Raw genomic sequence first — 25,542 nt, 5'->3', positions numbered from 1 at the left:
TTATAATCAAAAAGGTTAGAAGATAAAATTATAGTAGGACAGATAGTAAAACAAACAAAATAGATAAAAAGCAAGACAATTAGGATTTAATCAAGGAGGTCCACTATCTAACATGATTTTCAGAAACAGAAAAAAGAAAGGTGGACGTTCTCAAAGAATTATCAAAGGAAAAACTTCCAGAACTGAAGGATATGCATTTCTCTAATGAAAAGGACCAACATAATATAATAAAAAGACTATGGCGGCGAATCATTATAAAATTGCAAACCACTGGGGATAAAGAAAATTCCCAGAACATCTGGATCTGAAGCAGGGAAGGGAAAGTGGGACCCTAGGTACAGGCATGAAGTGCATGGGACTTTTTGAGGAGTGGTTTTTGACCTAGACTTCTATGAGCGCCATCAAGCTTTCATTCAAGCATGAGAGTAGAATAAACTTAATTTGATATATGCCAGGTTTCAGGCTGTTTCCTGTCTTACATCCTTTCTCTAGAAGTTATTTAAGGAGGAAACCAAGAAAAGGGTAAATGGAGAGCCCAGTTAAGAAGAACTCCAATAAGAGAAAAGTACAGAGAATCCCACGGTGAAGGGGGAATCCATCTGCGTACCCATCCCAGAAGGCAACTCATCCAAATTGGAGCTGAAGGCAGGAGGATGTGAGAAGATAGATCTTTAGGAACCGAGAGAAATTTCCAGTTCCGTCAGAGTGTAGAAGAGTGGTGATAGATATGTAGGTTACTGAGGCAAAGAGAAAAGGGCAATTAATAACTTCTGAAAAAATAGAAAGTTAAAGAAGGAAATATAATCATCACGTTCTTTATCATTCAGCTATGAACAGTATTGGTTTAACCAAAAATTGTAACAAAACTATGTTGAGAGGCAGGATGAAGCAAAGGAGTTATGTGTGTGGGTTGGGGGTTATAACAGATCTGTGGTAGCCTCCTGTACCAGGAAGTCAGGAAAACCCAGAAAATAGCAATTTAAGCATTTTGTTCAGGTATACGAAGAAAAAGCAAACAGCTTTTAAGGAATGGTGGAGATGATTGCTTCTGAAGAGCAGAGTGGGAGGAAGGAGGAGGGTCTGCTGTCTTTCACTCTAAGTTTTGTATGGTTGGACCTTTACAATTATGTGGTCTGTGCTTTTTTATGAAAGCATAGAACACATTTGGAAAAAGACAAATTTTATATGAGAGACCGCGTGTTCGGGGAGGTATGGCTGTAGACAGAAAGGACTGATTTTAGGAGAAGAGGGAAACCTGAAGTGTAGGTTGGAGCATGTGCTGAAGGACAGCTGAGGCCTGATGTGACCAATGGGCCCTTTACAAAGCAGGTGCCTGTTCCCCTTGTTTTGTACTCCTGGGAAGAAAGGTGAAGGCAGTATTGCCCCTCTTTCATTATTGTGGAAACCGAGTTCCAGGGCCATTTCCAAAAAGGAAGACCTTTCTCATTTGTAATCTGCCACATCACCCTTATTATCAGTTTGGATCTTTCTAGATTTTTAAATTTTGTTTTATACACAGTGAAGACAGCAGATACTAGAAAGCATCTTCTTGGATATTATGGGAAGGAATACATGAAAACAAACGTGTGTGTATTTGAGGAGTACACAGTATGTCCCCTACTGGAACGTAAGTTCCTGTAATACAAGACATGAGATCATGAGAGGAATAGAAAGTGCTATGTGGTACACATAGCTGAGGAGGCACCTGGTAGGTGGATTCCTTAAAAGGCAGTATATGCATAGGTGAGGCTCTGGGATTTCTCCTTGAATGAGAGTGACTTCAGCTATCCAGCTGGAGACAGGATTAAAGGAACCCAAAGGATCATTATACAAAAGACCCTAATAAAGTGACCTACAAATATCACATGACATGTGGCAAGAGAAAGCCCTTTGCAAAGTTAAAGATGCATCTCTATGTTAATATCAGTTGTAGTCACTTAATGAAAGATTTATTGGTCTGTTACAAAAAGATTATATTGGCTTTGAACAAAATCGGAATCTTTTTAGCTTAAAACTTTAAATTTTGTGTCTGTCAGTTTTCAACAAATACTAGTAAGGCTATTTTAGGGAGAAAGCAAAAGTTACAGCATGTAGACAGCATGATTTATTGAAATTTCTTCCAGAAAGGCTGGGGAAATCCCCACTGCCAAAGCCATTTCTTTATAGGTAGACAAAAAAAAAAAAAATAATAAGGCCATTTGTGGGTCTCTGTTTTCATTGCTCCTTGGGGAACAGACTCTGACTCAAGGCTTTTTCGCTTTTAAAAGTTCCCTGTCTTCATGACCTGATATGTGTGGGAATTGAAACCATTCCCACTTAGATTCTGTTCACACCACACATTATTAACAGCATGATGGGGTGTGTAGTGACCTAGAGATCACTGGGCATAAAGACCCCAGTTCTGTCAGTTTATTAGGTGGTCTAAATTTGTCTGAAAATGAGGACGACACTCATCTTTAAGTGAGGATTATAGGAGTCAGCTCAAGATCAGAAGCAGGTTATAAGAACTGTAAAGCTCTTCGATTGTAGCTGTTGCTATGATAACTGTACTTTTGGATCACTTTTTTCTCTGAGATGAAGGGGAAGGTAATAAAAAATGCATGGCTTTTGTAATCTCTGGCCCTTGGTAGATATTGCCTTTATAAGTGTGTAGACTTGTGCATGGTGGCAGAGGACAAGCTCCATACAGAATCACCATTAGAAAGTGCTCTTGATCAAGCACAACCACCTGAGAGATGTTAGGGGAAGCAAAACTATATGAAATGTGAGGTTCTAGAATGCCATCATTGGTATTTATGGTATTTGTACCACTAGTGATAGTGGAGGATAAAATCTTTGCTTAAATAAAATTGAAAATCACTGCTTCTCCAATACCTTTTAAAGTTTATTTTAAAACTTTCAAAATTTAAACCTTAATTAAGTAACTTCCAGGAACATTTTTACTGCCTATATGGTAAGTAGCATTACTCCATAGATACTATAGACTTTTGTTTAGTTTTACTATGTGCTGATGAATTTGAAGCTTTAATAGTAAAATATCTAAGTAATTATGGCTTTTTTACATTAATGAAATAAGGTAACTTTGTTTTTTTTTTTTTAATAAGCTATTACTTTTGTTTTTTAAAGATTTATTTATTTATACAAGAACCGGGGTACAGGCCAGATGTGTGGGAGGGTGAGAGGATTCACCGAGACAGAGCCGGGAACAGAACAGGCAGACTGACTGAAATACATTGCTGAGGGGAGCAGCGGCGCGAGAGGTCTGCCATGCCATGTGGGTTGCTCCGCAGCCGGTGGGAACCAGCACTGCAGAGGCTACAGACAGCTTCACAGCGCTGCGCTCAACGGCCTATGCCACTAGGGAGGCCCTAACTTTGTTTCTTAAGATTGGTTCTCCAGTAAAAAAAAGCTAAAGTCTTAAACATGATTTTTCTTATATATTAGGGTTCACAGAGACATCATTTATGTCTCAAAGTTATGCAGAGTTATATAATTAAATGTGCTTTGGCAGCATATACACCAAAATTAGAGTGAAACAGAGAAGCTTAGCATGGCCCCTACACAAGGATGACAGACAAATTCATTGAGTTCCGTATTTTGAAAAAACAAAACAAACATTGAGGCCAGACCACAACCTGCCATGTGTGAATATGTTTATGAAGGCGGGTCTCCTATGGCGTCCACAGTGCAGTTCTGCATTTCACGTTGTACAAATGCAGATTCCCACTTAATGTTTCACTGTTAGAAGAGCAGGAAACCGTTAGTATGAAGCTATATTTTAATATAGCTAGGCATCTTATAGCTGTCTTGTATTTTTGCTATTAAGTAGGCCCACTTAAATCTTGACTAAGACTCGTCATTTTCAGAAGACACCAGCTTTTTTTTAGGTGGAACTGAGTATTTGTTAAACATTGTAAAGCATTCATACATCATCATCAAAGTTGTAATTTGACTGGTTTGGTTATAGAAAATATAACTTGAGGAATGTGAATTATGCGTGTATGGTATATTATGAGTGGGTGATTTTGAGATTTTATTCTTAGTATATAATTCTTTATAAAATCTTTAAATAATACATCAAAACAAAACAATCTGTATTGACCTGTATTAAGATGTACTTAGAAAGTATTTGACGTGCAGTTTTTCTCAATATAAATAATACTTTGAAATATGTGTTGCAAATCTTCATAGTTACTCAAAACATTTGTTTGGAATATGACTTTGTATATGATAATGTTGTGTTTTTAAATGTAGCTGACAAATAAATTGCCTCCCTCACCACCTTTTTACTCAAGGTGACACTTTTTATGTCCACTTTGTCAGGTACAGTTCTTGATTATTTCCTGCTTCTTGGGCCTCTTGTTGATGGATCTCTGTGAAGGAAAAACAACAATAGCAACACAGGAAAAGGTTGACAGTGGAGTTAGCATTTACGCCTTATCTATACATGATTTGGAACATTTTTGCCAAACGTTGAATAATTTTCCTGTGGGAAACTTAAGCCCTAAAAGGAAATGAACATAGCTAAAAGACTGCATATCACATGGGACTTAGATTTATTTTTAGAATGGTACTATAATGCCATATTTGGATTGAAACAATGTGATAGCAGCAGTACATTATTTTATTAAAAAGCTATCCCTTCTAAAGAAGTCATCTGCTTTCCTATTACACTGTAGGCTATGGATTCAGTATAAGTACACAACTGTTCCACTAACATAGTGTTAAAGTATGTATTATAGTGAGAGGCGCTTACTTGGCAAACTTTGCTGGAACCCCATTTCTGAGTCTGCTTTCTGTAATGAAAAGTGTGTGGCAGTTCATCAATTGTAGTACACAGTTGTCATTTTGTTGTGTGTATTTAGGCTAGGTTTTTTTTTTTTTTTTTATTGGGTGGGAAGAGAAGAGTAAAGGATTCATGGCATTTGAGGTTGGTATAGTCAGTTGGCTGTCTTGAAATAGAAGAGCTCCTTTAAATTAGACAATTATAACAGAGGAGCCCAAATGGATTTTTGCCTCTGAGAAATGATTTCGAAAGAATAAAAGATAATTGGAAAAGCCCTAGAGTGTTTGGGTTAACATGATTCATGGGTTTTAAAAAAAAGAACACTCTTATTGTACCGTTTATTTTTTGTCTGTCAATTTTTTTGCTACCTCATTTATCTTCCTTATGATTTTATTTGGTTAATCATGATATTGATGATATACAGTTGGTTTCTGACTTGCATGCTGTCTAAAGTTGCAGATCCCCCTACATAGCACTAAGCCCCAAACACAGGATCTTAAAACATGCCAATAACACAGTTTTTCAACATGGTTCTTTGAGAGGCCAAGATACTTTGATGTAAAAATACATCTATCTATTGGTCAGCCCTAATCCAGGAATAAAACCCAGAATATTTGAAAGATTACAGATTTTTATTTATGAGAAATGATTAAGATACATGCTGGAAGTCATCTGTAACTCACAGAAATACCATATGGTGAGATCTTTTTTACTTTGCTTTTATGTTTAAGAGCATTGTATATGTCTCCATCTACATGTTATTAGGGCCATAGTTATTTCTGCTTTTTCATAAATATTGCACAGCCTTCGTTCAGTTTTTCATGTGAGTATAAAGAAAACACATTTTCAGAGTCTGTGTCATAGCGATTTTAATTAGGAGTCTGGAAGACAATCTTTTTTTTAAAGATTTATTTATTTATTTATACAAGCACTGGGTATAGTCAGAAGCGCGGGAGGGTGAGAAAATTCACCAGAGCCAGAGCGGGGAGCGAACTGGCACTGCAGAGGCTGCGGGCAGCTTTGCAGCCCAGCGCTCAACCGTTGCGCCACCAGGGGAGGCCCTGGAAGACAAACATTTTAAATATGTTATGAATTCTAAATCACACCACTGATAAGAATGTCTTCACTTTTATAACATATTTTTTTTGGGTGGGGTTAAGAATGTAGGCAAGAACCTATTCCCCTAAATTAATACAGCATTGTAAATTAGTGTTGATTTAATAATTAAAAAAAAAAAAATGTGGGCTAGAAAACCAAACCAAATTAGTTGAGTTCTAATCCCAGCTCCTCACTATTGACCCAAGTGATGTAACTTCTTTCCTCATGTATCAAATGGGGGCAGTAATATAAACCGTTTCACAAGGTTAAGATAAATCGATCTGTATAACCTATTTGTATATAAGCTACTTAGAGCAATGATCACAGATCCAGCCTATCTCTTCTTAATTGCTGCTTAAATAATTAGTTTTAAGTCTATAAAGGTGAATTTGTTAACAGAATCTAAGTGACTTTAAACCTTTATGTGTGCCATATATCCTCAAGAATTGATTTGTTCAACAAATCCTTAATTGCCAGGCACACTTCTAAAGGACGGTGAGGCATGTGAGCATATAGAGATCTCTGCTGTCATGAAACATTCCAGTAAATCTCTTAAGATCCTGAACACTCTTGAAAAATAGATGCAAAATTTTACATAGTGGCAGGGAGTTTATGGTAACCATAGTCTGTTTTTAAATCTCAGGATAAGAACACTGTGCATACCTTGTTTTATTTTACCAAATTCCTATAAAGTATCACTTAAGATAGGTCTAGTGTTTGAGTTTAAAAGACAAAATTATTGTTTAAAAGACAAAGTTATTGTTTAAAAGAAAGTAATTGTTATTGTTTTTCTTAATTACCATTTTTACTCTATCAAATTAGAAATGCTGTGTGATTTAGTGTGACCGATGGAAATAAAATTTCCAGATTTTGTAGAATCTTCTTGGTCCTGCCCAGCACAAGAACATTTATTTTTAAATAGATTTAAAATTCTTTTGTGTTATCTTTTCACTTAAGCAATTCTGCTTCTTCCAAAGCCTAAGAAACTAACTTATGACGACGAGTTAGATGGAATTAAAAGATAATGATTTTTATCTCAGGGATGTTTTCAGTCCTCATTCACTCTTAAGCATAGCATCCCTTCAGTTTTTCTTCCTTTTGGATTTTTATCCTAGGGACTTAAAAAACTAAGTTACAAAATCACTTTTGACAAGTTGTAGATAACTTTTTCAGAGCAAAATGTAACAAAAACTTTTGTTTCTATAAAGCATGTTGTAGAGATAAGATATGTTATCATGAGTCTGAGTGAGGTTTTGGTTTTCTGAAGCTATACATGATACATTTATTATTATTTTTTTGATACATTTATTAAAGCATATATCACTTTCCAGACCAGTCTCAGAATCTAGCTTTTTCTTTAGACAACAAGCTACTTTGGAAATAATAATCTTCCCTATGCTGTTATTTCTCATGGCAGCCTTCCACTGCATTTTCTTTGGGTACTTTCTTTTTCTTCCTGCCATTCTTAGCTTTCTATTTTTCAACTCGAGTTTACAAAGGGTGTGTATTCAAAGGGTTTCCGCCAGTTCCCAGTACCTTGTTAATCCTGAGAAGTTACCCAGTGGGCCAATTCTCACAGCAAGATATAAAAATAGTCCAGAAAGATTACCACTGTGACTTAAACTAATAGATGACTCTCAAAATCAAGATGGGAAGGCAAAAACAGCACAAATATTACCATTTCCTTAGATTTTTCTCTGTGCAGATTATCTTAGAAGAGTCTTAAAATTTAAGAAAGTAACAGAGTCCAGAGCCTCACTATTGTTTATCATATACATACACTACAGAACTTGGAATCGTGGCCAAAGAAAAAGTCACCCAGAAAGCAGTCACAGGAACAGAGCTTGCATTTGATTACTGCTCAGCCTACAGTGTTTGTCTCACCAGTTTTATTACAAAAGTTCAGACCAGCATTTTAATGGAGTACCTGATAAGTACAATTGTTAGTGGTCTTTGAACTTGGGTGGGGTTTAACCTTTCTAAGCTTAAATTTCCATATTGCATAGGAAGAAGGTTATGCCTTTTTCTTTTAATAAATTTTATTGTTAAGAACACTTTTAGATTTATAGAAATAATGTGAAACTGACATAGGGTGGTGCACATATCCTGCACTGCCTCCTCCCCGATTAACATCTTACCTTAATATGGAACATTTGTTACATTCAATGAACCAATAGTGACACATTGCTATTAATAGAAGTCCATGCTTTATTTAGATTGCCTTAGTTTTTGCCTAATGATCTTTTTCTGTAATCCAAAGAGGGTACTACATTACATTTAGTCTTCTTGTTTCTTTATGTCCCTCTTGACTAATAGTTGCTTAGACTTTCCTTGTTTTGGTGACTTTTGACAGTTGTATGGATTATTGGTCAGGTATTTTGTATAATGTCCTTGAACTGAAATATATCTGATATTTTTCTCATGACATTATGAGTTTGGGTGAAGCAGCAGCATAGGTCAAGTGCCCATCTTCATCAGTTTACATCAAAGTGTAGGTACTGTCACTGTGATATAACTGCAGGTGCTGACCTTAATCATTTGACTAGGGTGACTTTGTCCAGGTTCTTTACTGTTAAGTTACTCATCCCCACCCGCAGCCCCATACTAGACTCTTCCAAAGGGCCATGCACGACCTACAAAGGAAAGGGCTCCCTCCATAACATGGCAGGGTGTCTGCCTAAGTTATTTGAAGTTCTTCTGCATGGCGGATTTGTCCTTCTTCCCCTGTTTATTTATTCAGTCATTTATTTATGTAAGTATAAACTCTTGGATATTTATTTTATACTTCAGATTACAATCTAACACTACGTTTATTTTTTTCATCAAAAAGTTCCAGCTTTGGCCTTGGGATCTCTCACTGGGCCCCTGTGCGCCTTTGGCATGCTCCATTTTTGGGGCTTGTGCTCTCTGTGGTGGGGGAGGCAGGGAGGAGGGAATCACGACTCCTCAGCACTGCTGGATGTTCCAGGCTCATCTTTATATTTCCTGCCCCAATCCTGGAATCAACCATTTCTCCAAGAAGCCTTGCTTCCTTTCATTGGTAAATAACAGGTACACTGATATTTAGAAACCAACATCCTGGTACTGGGTGGTGCTCACTGCTACTGGGTGGTGGTGTTTCTGGGCCCTCCCAGTTATCAAAGCAAGGGGATAGATGTGTGATTTCAGCAGATGGCACTGGAGGGGAAATGAAGTAAGTCAGTGAACTTTGTGTGCAGTTTTTTGCAACTTTAGGTTCAATCCTTCACTAGAAGAAGGGCAAGAAAAACAGATGAGTGTTCCAAAACAGCAGGGTGATTTCTGTGTTAGAGAATTGGTGCAATTTTTTCTGAAAGGCAAATTGGCATTGTAACTCAGAACCCAAAAAAGAAGGGTTATGTTAGATCTTTGAGGAGATGGAGTGATTGTGGAAACTGTCTCTTCTGTCTTAAGCTTTCTTGGCTCCAGTGTACAGGTTGGTTCACAGCAAAAGCAGCAGAGCAACTTGAACTCTCTTGCGGTGGAGATGTGGCATGGTCAGTTACATTACAGTCCTGGGGCATGTTGCTGTGTCTTGAAATTGATTGGATAAGTTAATTGTCAAATGACACAAAAAGATGCGTACGTTTTGCAGTTAATAAAAGTTCATTTTCAAAGCAGTATAAATTTGTTACATAAAAATAATTATGTAAAAGCTGGGCAGATGCCAAGCAAACATTAGCCACAGTTACTTCAGAGCTCTGAAATTATCTTTTTTCTTACTTCCTCCCATTATTATCAGTAAGCAGAAAGGCATTATTTAATAAGAAGACAATGTTTTTATTATACAAATAAAAAGTTATGCGTTTTCCTTTTAAAATGCAGTAGGATCTATCATTGATTTTGGATTATGTTTGGGGAACAGTGGTAGTGCCATCTGGCAGGGGTGTGGGAAAAGGGAAAAGTTAAAAGATTTGGATTTTAGTGTGATGTTAATTCTTAGTATTTGTTTAATGAATAAATTTTAAAAGTGCTGCTATTTTAGAGTGCAGTTTTGAATAAAAGTATTTCAAGCAATGTGTGTATCTTATATGTAAATATATGTATGAAGTACATATATTCCAATATGTGAACCAACCATAATTTATCTTTTTCTTGAGGTTTCTAGTTTTTGACTATTACAATTAAAGTTACTGTGAACATTTTTTGTACGTGTCTTCTTCTGTTGAAATACATTTTCATTTCTCCTGTCCTGTGTAATATTTAGATGGAGAATTGCTAAGTCTTGGTACAGTGTGTGCTTAACTTTATCAGAAATTGTTGTGCCATTTGCCAAAGTGGTGGTCCCCCTGTGCATGTCCGGTAGCAGTAATTAGAGTCCAGTTATTTCATATCCTCACCAATATTTGGTGGTGTCTTTTTTTTAAGCCAATCTAATATGTTTCAGTGAGTGCATCTGTAATTTCTGAGCTGTCCTGCTGTCTGTATTGCTGCTTGAAATGTAGGGGCTCTACCACTAATTACAGGGCCTCCTCTAAACCTTTACTACTTTCTGGATATAGAAATATACAGACTTTTGGAGAACTGACTTTTATAAAATGCACCAAAAATTTTTAACATTCATCACTACATGGGAAAAAAGCATGCATTAAAAGATATACATATTTCAAGTTACTGCAGCTTATTTGTGAACTTCTACAGGTAAAATGTGTGAAATTAATTAACAATAGCATATCGGTATATTTAAAATCACTACAAAAATCTTCGCTTTGTTCATGTTGGACATGACAGATTGCTATGTTTTGTATATTTTGAGCTGGGCTTGACAAGCTGTGCCCTTGGGGGGAGGGGGAACAAATCCAGCATGCTTCTTGCTTTTGGAAATAAAGTTTTATCGTAATACATAAATGTTGTTTATATGTTCTTATAGTACTTTCATGCTACAAAGGGAGACTTGAGGAATTGTGACACTGAATGACCCACAAAGACAAAAGTATTTGCTCTCTGACTCTAAGTAGAAAAAGTTTGTAAGATGCTAAATCTGCATAATCATCTGGCATTTTAGTTTTCTTCAGGCAATTACAGCTGTTTTTCTTGGAATAAACAAAGGAACCAAAACCAGTTGCCTCCCCCCAACCCCAAATCTTACCATTCTTAGCGTGTTGCAGAGCTTTGTTGTTTCATGAAATTCCTGAATGTAAAAAATTAGAATCCTCTCTAGAAATGGAGCCATATTCAAGAATAGAATTAGCAGTTTTTTTCCCAGACTAATTCCTTATAGCTGCACTCCGAATGTAAGTCAAAAATATGTCTGCTCATCATTTCTACAAAGTGTTATCACACTAAAATTTACCTTACTCATTGTTTTAGTGTTTCAAATCCCCCTTCTTCTCCTCCACCCCCCATCCACCGAGTTTCAAATCCTTTCAAAAATTGCTTAATGCTGCTTTTGTATCCTCTTCAGTCTTTCAAATTATAATTCAGATTTTTCAGATCCTCATTTAATTGATTTACTGCCTTTTGAGTGTTTGAGGTAGTAGTCCTGTTTTCCTTGCATAAGAAATGATTCCCCTACATAATCATTTTGGCTGGCTTTATTGTATATTTTTATATATACAATATTTGTTTTTTAATTTTGGGATTACATTTTTTGCTTTTCCATATGTGTATGTTCCACTCACCCTTCACCATACCACCTGTGCCAATACCCCTCTACTTCCCTCCCCTACCCCAGTTTGTTCCCTCTGATAACCATTAAATTCTTCCACTGAGTTCAAGATTTATTCCTACTGTATTTTGCCAGTGTATATTTCTTGGTTATTTATATTCCATAGATGACTGAAACCATCCAATATCTATCTTTCTTCCTAACTTATTTCACTTATCAGGCACCTCCGGGTCCATCTATCTTGTACCTGGAGCCACTAGTTGCTCTTTTTCACAGTTGTGTAGTATTCCATTTATTATGGCTTATTTGGCAGCGCCTTTTCACTTGCTTATTTGCCACTTTTATATTTTCCTTTATCAAATGTCTGCTCGGATTTTTGTCTCTTTTGTTACATCGTATTTTCTTGTGTTCTTGATATAGTTCCTTTTCAGATACTTACACTGCTTGCATGCTTCTTAATGCTGTATTTCAGAAGCAGAAAAAATTAAACCTTAATATAGCCCAGTCTGTTTTGTCTCCTGATGATGCTCACAGTGAGGTATTCCTTACACTGTGGATTCAAATGGGAAGTTGGGACTGTTTATAGTACATTGTTGATTATGTGAGCTATTTATGAAATAATTATGGATTTTTAAAATTATAGATTTATTAGTGATAAGGATTTCTTAGTTTCCTAGCAAATAATGTATGCCTGTGTGTGGGCTCCTAAGAGCTGGCTACTACCTGGCCACTCATGGGCTACTGTGACCTATTTGCTATCTGCAAATCAAAACAGAACATTCCTTGACTGCCTGCGGAGTATAGCCCATATCACAAGGCAGGCCCGGGGCACCTAAGCCACTGTTGACCTGATTACGTGACTGTCTCCATGGTGGTATCAGAGTAACTGCCTGTGATGACATCAAATACTTGGCTGGCACAAATGACCATACACAGATCGCATGGTTATGATGTCCTCTTCCCTGTCCCTCATAAAACTTTGTCCCCCATTCCTGTCCCACCCTGCAGACTTTATTCCTCATAGCATTGTCACATGATCAGCTTTTACTAGCTTATGTGCTCTCAATACATGGCATAAGAACTTGTGCTCAAGTAACAGAATTTTGCCTTGCAAACCTGCTCCCTGACTGTTGTATCCTTCATTGTGTTCACAAAGTTCCTGTCGCAACACCTGTGGGTCTGTGTGTTTGTGTTGTTATTTCACATTATATGTGCTTGTTAAATTATGACTGAGCTCAGATAATCCTAGGTGAAAAAGAAATCCCATAACATACAGTAACTTAGCATATATTTTTAGTATAGGTCCTCTTTCCTTGTTATTTCTCTTGATAATTGCAGAAAGATTTTATTTTGCATTTTAAGCTGACTCAAAAGTCTGTACTTTCTATATAATCTCTGTTCTCGCTTAGCAGAGTTTTTTTCTCTTGCTTGCATTTTACACAGTGTGAAGGCAACTAATGAGTCAACCTTAATAGCATTTTTGGTTTGTTTCAGATATTTAGCTGGCAAAGCATTTGAATTATTCAGTTGATAAGGTTCATTCCTGATTTAGTTTGGTGCCGCAGTCACATGGGGCTTGAATTAAGTGTTAGTATTAGACACCCTGTGTTGGGTAGGCCAGTTTTCATGTCACATGAGCATTGCCATTGCTCCATCCTAAAAAAGGGCTTGCACTTTTATTTAAAATATTTATCAAGCATTGACTATGTGCCATGCATTCAGCTAGACTCTGTAGTGGTAACAAAACTGAGTCACATTTTCTATCCCAAGATGAATCATTTCATAAGGAAGGTAAGATAGACAAAATTAAAATAATATCTATTTTAGGTCCCATATGTGTATGTGTATTTATTCTGTAGATCAGTAGCATGTGTGTGAATCTGTGCCCCAGCTCTCAGGAGCACTGGATTTTGTGTCCTTTCATTTTTATCAAGTGTCTTCTATATACTTCTATAGACATTCTGCTAGAAGCACTTTATTTATAACTTATATAGAGGGCCTCCCTGGTGGCGCAAGGGGTGAAGTCGCAGCACTATGAAGCTATCCACAGCCACTGCAGCATGACATTGATCCCCGGCCAGGGAGCTGGCCCACATGGCACAGCAGACCCACTGCTCCCCTCAGCAGTGTATTTCAGTCAGTCTGTCTGTTCTGTTCCCCACTGTGTCTCTGGTGAATGCTCTCACCTCCCACACCTCTTTCCTGCACCCCAGCTCTTGTATGCATAAATAAATAAATCTTTTAAAAAATAATAATTTATATAGACATTTAATGTAACCCTCACTACAGCTTTATAAGGTAGATATTACCCAGGGCACATAAGAAACTTACCTAAAGCTAGTTAGCTAATGAGAGAATGAGCCAGAAGAAATGTCTGACTCTAAGGTGACCTTTGTTTTAAGGTCTTCGGGTAAATGTGGATTGACATCATTTTTATTGTTTGTGCATCTAAAGTAGTACTAGGATCTCTTAATGGAAAAGGTTTGTGAATCATTCTGAGTCTCTTTTTCATTTGTATGAGTATCCTTTTTTCCATTTACAAGTGCTCTTATTCAGATGTAATTTACATATAATAAAATGTACCAATTTTAAGTGAATTATGCAATACATTTTCATTATCACCATATATTTGATGAATGCTATTTACATTACTTCAGAAGTTCTCTCATGTCTCTAAAGAATCAGTCTCTCCTTTTAACCCTGGCCTCTTCACACTCGAACATGTCATTTTGCCTTTTCTTGAATTTCATATACATGGAGTTATAAAAGATGGTCTAACTTCTTTCACTTAGTTTTTTCTGAAGGAAACTTAGTATAATGCTTCTGAGACCCATCCATGGCATGTGTTTCAATAGTTTTCCCTCTTTATTGCTGAGTAGTATTCTACCACATGGATGTACCACAATTTATTTACCCATTTGCCCATTGGAGTACATCTGTATTGTTTCCTGTTTTGACTATTACCAATAAAGCTGCCATGGACATTTGAGTTCATGTCTTTCCATGTGTTTATATTTTCATTTCTCTGAGATAAATACATAGGAGTGGAATCACTAATTGTATGGTAAGTATGTGTTTGACTTTATTGGACTTTCCAAACTGTTTCCAAAATATTAGTACCATTTTTCATTACCACCAGCAATGTGTGAGTTCTGATTGTTTTACACCTTTTTACCAACACTTGAGTGTTTTTAGTTTTTGCATTTAGTGGGTGTGTAGTGGAATCTCATTGTGGTTTTATTTTTCCCTCATGACTAATGATATTGAAATTTTTTCATGCACATGTACCATCTACGTATCTTTTTTTTTGTGACATGTCTATTCAATCTTTTACTACCGTTCCCCTTTTTAGAAAATCACAAACTTGTTTCCTTATTTGGTTTCAGAGATACATAATCTGGCTATAACTCCAGTATCACATAGATTTTAGTTTTAATGATGTTCAGCTTATTTTTTCTTTTATGATTCATGACCTGAAAGAGCCAATATGGACAGATAACTCTGCAGGTCTCTTTCTGTTCACCTTTTCCTGTTCAGTTCTCTTGCCCTCCAAATTCCAGTTGCCTTGCCTTCCCCAAATTCTGCATGCTATCTCTTCCCCTCAGGGAGACACTCCCACCCCCAACTCTGTTTCCATTCCCTCTCTGTGCTGAGAACTGGAAACAAGCAGTCATTTGTTATCTTCTGTCTCACCTTGAGGTTTGTTTGGGCTTACTGTGTTTCTGAGCTGCTCTACCTGCTGTTAAAAAGTAATAGTATGTAGCCCAGAAAAGTTCTTTGGAAAGCAGTTTAGGAATATCTTGAAAGGTTTAAATAATTTACTGGTTAAGAGAGAACATAGACTTTAAAGTTCGTTGAAATCACACAAGTAAAATATTTATGACTCCGGGGATACGATTATCCAAAGGCTAAACAGAGAAATTACTAGACAAGAGAAGACTATCATGCGCAATTTTCATCTTCAAACAGGAGCATCCGACTCTTGGATGGTGCTCTGAATATGTCTCACCAAGCAGAATGGAGGGTATTGTCTGAGCTAGGAAGACAGCACATTGTTAACCTGGGAGGTCATGCTTCTGTGCTCTGGTTCTTCAGCATGTGAGCAAATAAAATGGAGTGAGAGGAAGGTATTAGAAATAGTTGGATGCTTGATATGTTTCATGAAGGATTGTTGACATTTATTCAGTTTTCATTAACTCGTTATATAAGAGGAAACAGTTTTTCTCCATTGGCAAAAGTAAGAGCTACTTTTTGTAGCCTCTTTGGATTCCCTGGCATTTGGTAGTCTGGTTTTAGACAGAGCACATTGCTTGTGTGCATTTTTATGCCATTTGCCTCTAGGATAGACCCCAGTAAAAGGAATCCTGTTTTCTATTTGAGAACCTAACACATGGGCTTCCTGCCAAAGAATCAATTATAACAAATTTTTGTACTCAATTTTTTCTAATGGAAATGCTTTCACTTCTCTTCTGTGATTAGGTTGAGTTTTTTTTTCCTGTGGGAAATCCATTTTGCAAAGTATATTTTCCCTCTTACAATGGAAAGTGCAAATCACTAGCTGCACTTCCTTGCAACAGGGACACTTCCTTGCCGTGTGTAGAGTGAAATGGGTTGCTTTTCTCCCATCTTTTTTTTTTTAATCCCTAATACTTGATTTTGCTTTTAAGTGTTTGGTCCCCGAAGAAATAGTAACTCTAGGCACGTGTATATGTATATAGGTCCCTGCAACATTTTAAAGCATTTCAATGACATAAATTGCATAAACTCAAACAAGTACATGCATGATTGAAACGAAACCTCCTCTTTCTTTTTGTTTCCACAGGAGTCTCCCCAGGACAGCGCCATCACCCGGGATATTAACCGGACGTTTCCAGCCCATGATTACTTTAAGGACACAGGAGGAGATGGACAAGATTCCTTATATAAAATTTGCAAGGTATTTCATGTCGATAAAAAGACTCACTTTTGAGTGTTGGTTCTAGTTCTATAAAATTAAGCAAAAGATAAAGTATATGATGTTCATATATGTAAAAAAGGAGAGAAAAGACTAACATCAAAGGTAAGAGCACAATTTTAGACTCATTAACAGGAAATAACTGGAAATAAGGTGGCCATGTTCCTGCTACCCTTTTATTATTTATTTTTGAAATAGATTTATTTTTATTTATTCATACAAGAGTTGTAGGCCAGAGGTACAGGGAATGAGAGGATTCACCAGAGACAGAATGGGGAGAACAGGTGAATCTACTGAAATACACTGCTGAGGGGAGTAGCAGGCAAGACAGGAGAGATCTGCTGCACCATGTGGGTCACCTCCCTGACCAGGGATTGAACTCAGGCTGCAGTGGTGGCAGCACTAAGACTCAACCCCTAAGCCACCAAGGAGGCCCTGTTCCTGCTACCCTTTTAATATAGGACTTTCAGGTGACAGTCCCCTGGCTCCACATTTAGAGTTTTAAAAATTGGTTTTATGTTAAAAGCTCGTGATTCCTGTCACATTGTAAACTCCTTTTCATTGTTCACACAAGTGGTGACGTTGTAACTTAAGACACACTCTACAGTGGTGAGCGCCCATGTCCAGGTAGACATTCATTACTTGACTTGATAAGTGCTGGGAAGTACTGACGTCTTTCAAAGGTCTGTCCCTGAAAGCTGTAAAGGAAATGACAGCTTCTTCACTGTCAGTGATCTGTTTTTCAGTAGGGCTGGGCACTGAGGAGCCATCTGTCTGAAAGGAGGAACCAGAGCTCTTCCAGCCTTCCTCTATATCAGAATATTTCTCCCCAAAACTAATCAAGTGCCTATTTCACATCTACTGATAATGTGAGAAGCATAGACACGCATGAAACTTGTCCGTGAGGGACTTACATGTTATGATTGAAAAGGGGAGACTCTTAACCACTTGTTTTAGGACTGGTTAATAATAAAGGTTAGCTTGAGTTTTAAACTATAAGGGCAGGGGCCTCCCCTGGTGGTGTAGGGGTTAAAGTCTCAGCGCTATCAAGTTATCACCAGCCACTTTTGCCTGAGTTGGATCCCCTGCCAGGGAGCTAACCCACATGGCACAGCAGACCTCTTCTGTCTCGCTCACTGCTCCCCTCAGCAGTGTATTTCAGTAGAGCCACCTGTTCTGCTCCCAACTCTGTCTCTAGTGAATCCTCTCACCCCCAACATCTCTGGCCTATACCCCAGTTCTGGTATGCATGAATAAATAAAAATAATCTTAAAAAAAATTAACTATGAGGGCATGTAGAAATTAGAGATATGTTTCCTGGGCTTGTTTCAATGTCCCTATAGGAAGCACAAAATTGGTTTCTACTCTTCTCCAAACAGCCTGTTATGGCTCCTTTTTGATTGCACTTCCCACTTAAGCAGCCAGTCCAGCTCTCCCACCCTCCTCTCCCTCCCTCCAGCTCTCACCTCCCTCCCTGCAAGATTTCCCAGAAGGAAACTCCACACTCCCTGCCTCTGAGTCCTTGCATCCTCCTGCCCCTACTGTCTGGTTTCTAGCTCATGCAATTCTCGTCTGCTCTTGACTCCTCGCCCTTCTCAGGATGCTCTCACTTCTCTAACAGCCATCCTTCCTCTTCATGATCTCATCGCTCTGCCTGCTTCCGAAACAGGCCTTCTCCATGTCCTCAGCCAGCCGTTTCTGTTACTCTGCACCTCCTCCCCCCGTGACCCTCTCGCCTCCAAGCTTCGCTGTGACACTGCCCAGATGTTCCCAAATCTGCACTAGCTCAAGGCCTAAATTTCTAGCTGCTCATTGGTCTCCATCCAGAAACTTGTCAAATACATCAAACACACAAGTCTAACCACAGAGTTTATTAAAAACATTTTATCATGAAAATTTTCAAACATAGATTAAATTTCAATGTATGATTAATTTGTATATATCCCCCACCAGATTTAGTACTTACTATCTATTGGCATAGTATTCTGTTGCTTTCAAAAATTTTCCTGATGTACTTTAAAACATATCTTAAGATATTGTGATCCTAAATTCTTCACTACATTTTTCTAAAAATTAAGATCATTATCCATCAGTACCATCCAGTAGTCACTGATATTCAGATTTCCCTAAATGTAGTTTAATACACTTGGTTAGAATCAGGATTGAGTAATATCCATATTACATTGAGTTGTTTTATCTCTTAATTTAAAACGTTCCTCCTTTTTCCTTCTTGCCATTTGTTAAAGATACAATCATTTTTCTGTTAGTTTTCATTTCTTTCCTTTGGTCACATTGAATTTGATGGCTGATCTCTTGTAGCCAAGCTTCTGTCTCTGCTCACTACCCTGATACAAGTCTCTGTCATATGTTGCTCATACTTTTACAAAAGCTACCTTTATTAGTGTTCCCGTTTTAGGGGTGCTAGCTTATTTATTATTTTCTCCATAGAAGCTCCAGAACTGGATCGTTTCAGTGTCCTCCGCTAAAGCCATGAGCCACAGAATGAAATAAAATTTCCTTATTTTCTGATGCAGGTTTCTTTAGCTTAGTATTTTGTAATATATACTGACTTACTCCCTAAATATTTTATGCTTCAACCACATTGGACTTCTCTCCGGTTGATTTACTTGTTAAATGTCCCAACTCTGAAGGAAAGCAATCATTTCTTACATATGTTAGCATGTGTAGCACATGGCACAGTGATTGGTATACAGAAGGTGCTCATTAAATGTCAGTGAATTAATGAAATGATTTTTCTTCCCCATATTTCATTATGGTCTCCATGAACCTGACACTTCAAACATTTCTCAAATGTATCAAGTACTTTTTTTCGTCCTTTTCCATGGGCGTGTAAAATGAGCTTCCCTCCATACTCTACCTCTGGAAATTCAGTACATTTTTATCCTGGCACATAATTGACCGAGCCACATGCTGAGCACTTTACATGAGAGAAGGGAGAGTAATAAATCAACTCCGTGGTATAAATACCATGATTATTCTCATCTTACAAACAAGGAATATAAGTAACAGACCCAGACATTAGCAGTTGTGGGATTTCAGCCCAACTCTGACTAACCCTGACGTCTCTGTTCTTTCTTGCCTGTCAATTGTCAATTGATTCCTTCACAGATGTTGTCAAACTGCTTTCCAAAGAGCTATGTTGGCATATCTTATGCTAGTTTTTAATAGTCTCAACAACATTGGTGTTAATACTAGTTTTTTTTATTTATTTAGTTATTTTATTAATTTGATAGCTGCAGAGGCTACCTGGTTTTATTATAAACAAATGATTTTGAAAGCCCTCTGCACATCTTGTCTTTGGATAAGTCTGTATGTCTCTCATTCTCCAGCCCTCTTACCAGATAAACTGATGAAGTAGGAGATACAATGAGACTATATTAGAGGCTCCCTGAATTTATGAACACATAATTATTAAAATAATTTTTTAAATATTTATTCATACAAGAGCTGGGGTACAGGCCGGAGGTGCGGGAGGGTGAGAGGGTTTACCAGAGACAGAGCAGAGAGCAGAACAGGCAGACAACTGAAAGCACTGCTGAGGAGAGAAGTGGGAGAGACAGGAGAGGTCTGCCGCGCCATGTGGATATCTCCCTGGCCAGCCGGGGGTCAAACCTGTGCTGCAGAGGCTGCGGACAGCTTCACAGCGCTCGCTGTGCTCAACCCGCTGCACTAACGGGGAGGCCCATGAACACACAATTATTGTGTGTGTGTGTGTGTTTTAAAGATTTATTTATTTATTTATACAAGCACTGAGTATAGTCAGAAGCGCAGGAGGCTGAGAGAATTCACCAGAGCCAGAGCGGGGAACAGAACAGGCAGACTGATGAAGTGCAGTGCTGAGGGGAGCAGCGGGCACGGCAGGAGTGGTCTGTCACGCCATGTGGGACCCTTGTCGGCAGCTGGGGATCAAACCGGCGCTGCAGAGGCTGCGGGCAGCTTCACAACCCAGCTCTCAACCGCTGCCCCACCAGGGGAGGCCCTATTTTGTGTATTTTTTTAAGCTGTAGTTTTACCAAAAGCTAAAGATAAAATGGGTATATACTGACTTAATTGTCATCAAATAAACATTAGCATCAGTTAGTTACATGAGCAGAATTGCAAACATACCTAAATTTAAAGTAAATTGCTTTTTTAAGGCTCAGGAACCTTGAGACAGACAGACAGACACACACATGTACGCACACACGCACACACACGAATAAAGGGAATTTCACCAGAGATAAATTTGTCAAAAAGGAAATAGCATTTGAATCCATCGGAATTCCTCTTTTCATCACACCTTGCCTAAGAAATACAAATATGAACCATAAAAGCAACGCTTTAAAAAACAGCTAAAGAACCGAAGAGTAAACCACAAGGAATGTTAGATGTCAATATCTTTTTTTTTTTTTTTTTTTTTTTTTTTTTATAGAGGCATGCTTTATTTATTTGTTTGCTGGTTTGTTTGTTTTTTGTTTATACATGCACTGGGTACAGTCAGAAGCGCGGGAGGGTGAGAGAATTCACCAGAGCCAGAGCGGGGAGCAGAGCAGGCAGAAGGACCGAAGTACACTGCTGAGGGGAGCAGCGGGCGGCAGGAGAGGTCTGCGCGCCATGTGGGACCCTCCTCCGGTGGCCGGGGAGCAGCCGGGGATCGAACCGGCGCCGCAGAGGCCGCGGGCAGCTTCGCAACCCAGCGCTCAACCGCTGCGCCACCGGGGAGGCCCTAGATGTCAATATTCTATTAAAGATAATGTTCAGAAGAGATGGTTAGTTATCATCTGCCAAGAAAAATACAAAAATAAGAATTCCAGAGAAACCCACAGCTGGTTTCAGAGTAATCCCTCTTATCAGAAAAGTTATTACTGGCATTGTGGAAAGAATTGTATTTTGTTGTCTTTGCCAAAAGTCTTTTTCCCAGAAAGAAAAATGAATAACATTAGCAGGGCTTGGTGAGTGCCTGCTCTGTTGGGATTTTGGATGGGTTGAACAGGACATTGTTTCTGCCCCTATGTTGCTCCAGTCCAGTCAAGAGGAGGGGCATTTGAAACACAGCTCTAGTAACCATACATATGGTGCAGGTGCCATAGAGAACAGAAAGGGGGCTATGGAGGACAGAATATGTCTAGAGCACATTTTTCACACAGAAAAGAGAAATGAGGACTTCCCAGACAGAGGGAACAGCATGAGCAAAGACAAGGAGATACTACAATCTTTTTTTGTGCTGAAGTCATTTTTGCTTAACTGTCCCTACTCCTTGGCTACAAAAAGGGGCATGATAACTGTATCATATAAAGAAAAAGTTGGGATTGGAAAGAAATGCTGACATGACTCCCTGCCCATCGGAATGTCACTGTGGGGTATGGGCAGTGTCTTCCAGGTTCCTGCATACAAGACTCTGTAGGGCAGCTGTGGCCCATGAGCACCCACATGCATTTCCTTTTCTTTTTCTTTCTAGGCGTATTCCGTGTATGACGAAGAAATCGGCTATTGCCAGGGTCAGTCATTTCTCGCTGCTGTTCTGCTTCTCCATGTGAGTAATTGGGTCTCTGTTACGACTTACATTTGGCCTGCCTCAGCTCACACTGGTCTTGGGCTTGCGTCTGGTTCTGTATTGGCTTTGGCCAGACTCTAGGGCATGAGTTTTACTCCTCTGTGGAAAGCCATTCCTTAATTCAGTGTCATCATGGAAGCGAAACATGCTGAGAATAAATGACAATGTTGAAAACTAGTACAGGGTGGTAGATAGACTGAATATTGGTTTTGGACTCTTGGCAATGTTTTATCTTATCTAAAGCGGCCACTGTCATTAATACTTGTTTTGGGATTTATGTTTTGTAGTGGGAGGGGGAGGCACAGAAATTGGCTTCCTCTGGTGCCATTTCCTTCCATCATTCACTCATTCATCAGAGACCTTTAGCCTGTAAGTCATTGATGTTCCTTCAGAGCCACAGCGAAATTGAAAAATTGAACACCTATACTTTTTCATCTAATTTACCAATTAATATTTTTCCACACTGCTTTTTCTATCTTTTTTACACACAATTTTTTTACCTAAAAAAAAAAAAATCTCAATTTTTTTTTAAGGCGAAAACATCAAGATACTTTACTCTGAAATACTGAGCGTGTATGTCCTAAGGACATGACCACAGTCCCATCCAGAGATTCCATGTGGCTCATCAGTGCCTCACAGCCACGTTCAGTTTCCTCTAGTAGTTGACCCAGTAAAGCCCTGTGAAGCCTTTGTTTCTAACTCTGAGGATTCAAACACTGCCTTTGGTTGTCATTTCTCTCTTTTTTAGTCTAAACTATTCTCTTGCCTTTCTTGTATATTTCAAGCCATCAATAGTTTTGAGAAGTTCAAGCAAATTGTCTTGTAAAGCATCCACATTCTTGATTTGCCTGATAACTTCCTTATGATTCAAGTTAAAATCCTTGACACAAGTGCCATACAGGTGATGTTCCAGAGAGCTTCTGAGTGCCTGTTATGGTTTAAAACTGTGCTGGAGATCAGGAGCGAGTCCTCCGTGGACACAGCTAGTGGAGCTGACTAAGCTGTTAGCAGAATACCTGTCACATAGTTATATCAGTAATTTCAAGGATACAGTGTAGGTTTGGTGAAAAGTTTGATTCAGGATTATGAAGAGGGAGTCTTATGTAAGATGACAAGCTTTCTCTGGGAAGGTGACCTTTAGGGTGAAACCTAAAAAACAAGAAGGGGTATTTCTTTCATACTCTTCTGTATCTAACTTGTTTTTTCATTTTTGTGAAAATAATAAAACCATTTAAAAGCAAGAAAGTAGAGAATAGAGCATTCCCAGCAAAGGGAATAGTATAATATACGGAAGCTCTGGAATGGGGAAAACTGGGCTCATGGAAGGGACGTGGCTTGTGGATGGGACACATGAGTGAAGGATATGAGGAGAGGACAGTGGGACCAGCCTGGGGCTGGATTTTTTTTTTTAAGGAGTCTGGATTTTTTGCCTAAGCAAAGGGAAACTTTTGAAAAGGTTTAGAACATTTTGTGTTGGTTGCACTATAAGTAAAAGAAAAACCACAATTTGTCTTATTGTGAACCTAACTTGGGTTCACATATAAAAATATGGTAAACCTATGACATTAATAAAGAGATCAGGTTTCTTCTCCTGGCTTTTTAAATGTGTAATTGACAACTGATGTCTGTGTGTATTTGTATATTTATATATATATTTATATATATATAAATAGCGCGCGCATGCATGCTGGCACTTAGTGTGATGATTTGATATATGTGTGCATTTTGAAATGATTAGCACAATCGGGCTAATTAATAATGGATCATGAAGTATGGTTTTTAAATTTTGTTGTTTTAATTAGACTTTATATCTCAGAGTCTCAGAAGCCTACGTGATTTATTCTCAGCTTCATCTCAAGGACATTTATCCCCATTTAAGACCAACCCCTTTCGTATGGGTTTCTCTCTCAGATGTACTGTAATGTTTGGCTTGAACTCCATGCTGCTCGCCATGGTGTTAACATAAGTCTTATTTTGAGTGGGGGCAGATGTGCTACCCAAAGTCTCCTTCAGCATGTGGAGGAGTGAAATTGCCTCATGACAAAGACCTCAGAGGTCTGTTTCTTTCCCCCCCAACCCTACCTTTCTAATAATCGTTCGCTATGCTTTTCTTCTTTTTTGCTTAATCTGATTTGCTCTTTAGCGCTGCCTTATTCCCAGTGACTTCTGCGCTTAGCCCACCTCCATCTTCTTGTTCCACAGAAGCCCGCCTACCTTCTTGACATTTTGAAAGTTTGCTACAGTCACACCAAGCCTTAAATAACATTTCCAGTACTTTTTCCTATTTTGAAAACTAGACATTTTGCCAGTTTCTTGGAAGAGTGTTTTTCCATAAAGCCATGGAAAATGCAAGTTTTATCATAAATGGCTAGTTTCTGTAAATATAAGTAAAGCAGGATTTTTATAATACTTCAGGCTCCACCGCAAGTGTATCGTGGTATATTAAGCATTACACAATCCTTAGAATAAGTAAGTTCTTCTTTAACTAGCCATATCTGTAACAAATGAGGAAGAAAAACATTTTTACTAAAATGAACTAGCAGCTGAGGAGGTAAAATGAGTGACCCAAGGTCTCAGGATGTGGGAAATAGGAAATCTCCACTGGCATGTTGGCCTGTTCCCACTCAGTTCAGGTCCTGACCGCCCTGCAGAGCCTGTCCCTGACTCCTCAGCACACCAAAGCTTTCCTGTCCTTGTGCACCCTCTTTTCTTTTTAGCTGCTCGGTATTCCTGTTCTGTGCACCCGTGCGGGAGGCTGCCCAGGACAGGGGCAATGTCCCACATTGGCAGTGCCAGTAAATACTGGTGCAGGGAGTGAATGCTACAAAGCATAGCTCTGGCCTGCGTTACTGCATCCACCCAATTTCCTGGTGTCTACATAAGAGGACAGAGGAATGAATTTAGTATACTGAGGAAACTTGTGTACTTGTCTTATTATCCGCCCTCTCCCTGTCTGTTACAGATGCCTGAAGAACAGGCCTTCAGTGTTCTGGTCAAGATCATGTTTGACTATGGCCTCAGGGAACTTTTCAAGCAAAACTTTGAAGATTTGCATTGCAAATTTTACCAACTAGAGCGCCTCATGCAGGTAAAAAGAGAAGCCAGCTGGCATTGGCCTGTAAGAGGGCAGGACTGAGGAGCAGTGGATTGATGGAGTGGTGCCAAGGAGCGGTGTGATCGCCTTGGCCATCCCTTCATTTCCGACAATGTGTTGAAGATGCAAGATTAACAGGGTGTGAACCTGGTGGGTGTGATCTGGGTTTTCAATCTCAAAAACATACAGGTTAGGTAACTATGGGCCTGTAACTTAGAAAACTCAGTCAAGAAATATTCACCAAGGTTCTGGAGTTGACTGGGTAGGAACCGCATAACAAAAGTGAAACAAACTTTCCCAAATATTTCATAACTTAGAACAAGAAAACAACCTTCCAAATGTTTGTTGCCATTCTAGGGACTCCCCCTTTAGAGCTAGTCTGTGAACTAGGAAAAGAACTGAGTGCCAGTTTAAACGGAGATGATGGATG

General features: G+C 38.6%; 1 protein-coding gene and 1 pseudogene across 2 annotated transcripts in view; both read left to right on the top strand.

The window, feature by feature from the left end:
- RABGAP1 (RAB GTPase activating protein 1) overlaps positions 1-25,542 on the top strand; it is a 151,262-nt gene that overhangs the window by 100,959 nt on the left and 24,761 nt on the right. For both annotated transcript variants that reach the window (XM_054689760.1, XM_037494407.2), the window contains exons 14-16: positions 16,333-16,446; positions 21,923-21,997; positions 24,981-25,106. In XM_054689760.1, the coding sequence (XP_054545735.1) occupies positions 16,333-16,446; positions 21,923-21,997; positions 24,981-25,106 (315 nt within the window). The remainder of the gene's footprint in view (positions 1-16,332; positions 16,447-21,922; positions 21,998-24,980; positions 25,107-25,542) is intronic.
- LOC119233099 (U6 spliceosomal RNA) lies at positions 3,500-3,600 on the top strand (annotated as a pseudogene).

This window comes from Talpa occidentalis, unplaced genomic scaffold (genome assembly GCF_014898055.3).
Source record: "Talpa occidentalis isolate TD23 unplaced genomic scaffold, MPIMG_talOcc4v2.1 talOcc4.7, whole genome shotgun sequence".
Classification (NCBI taxonomy): Eukaryota; Metazoa; Chordata; class Mammalia; order Eulipotyphla; family Talpidae; genus Talpa; species Talpa occidentalis.
This window is presented reverse-complemented; position numbering and strand designations above follow the sequence as displayed.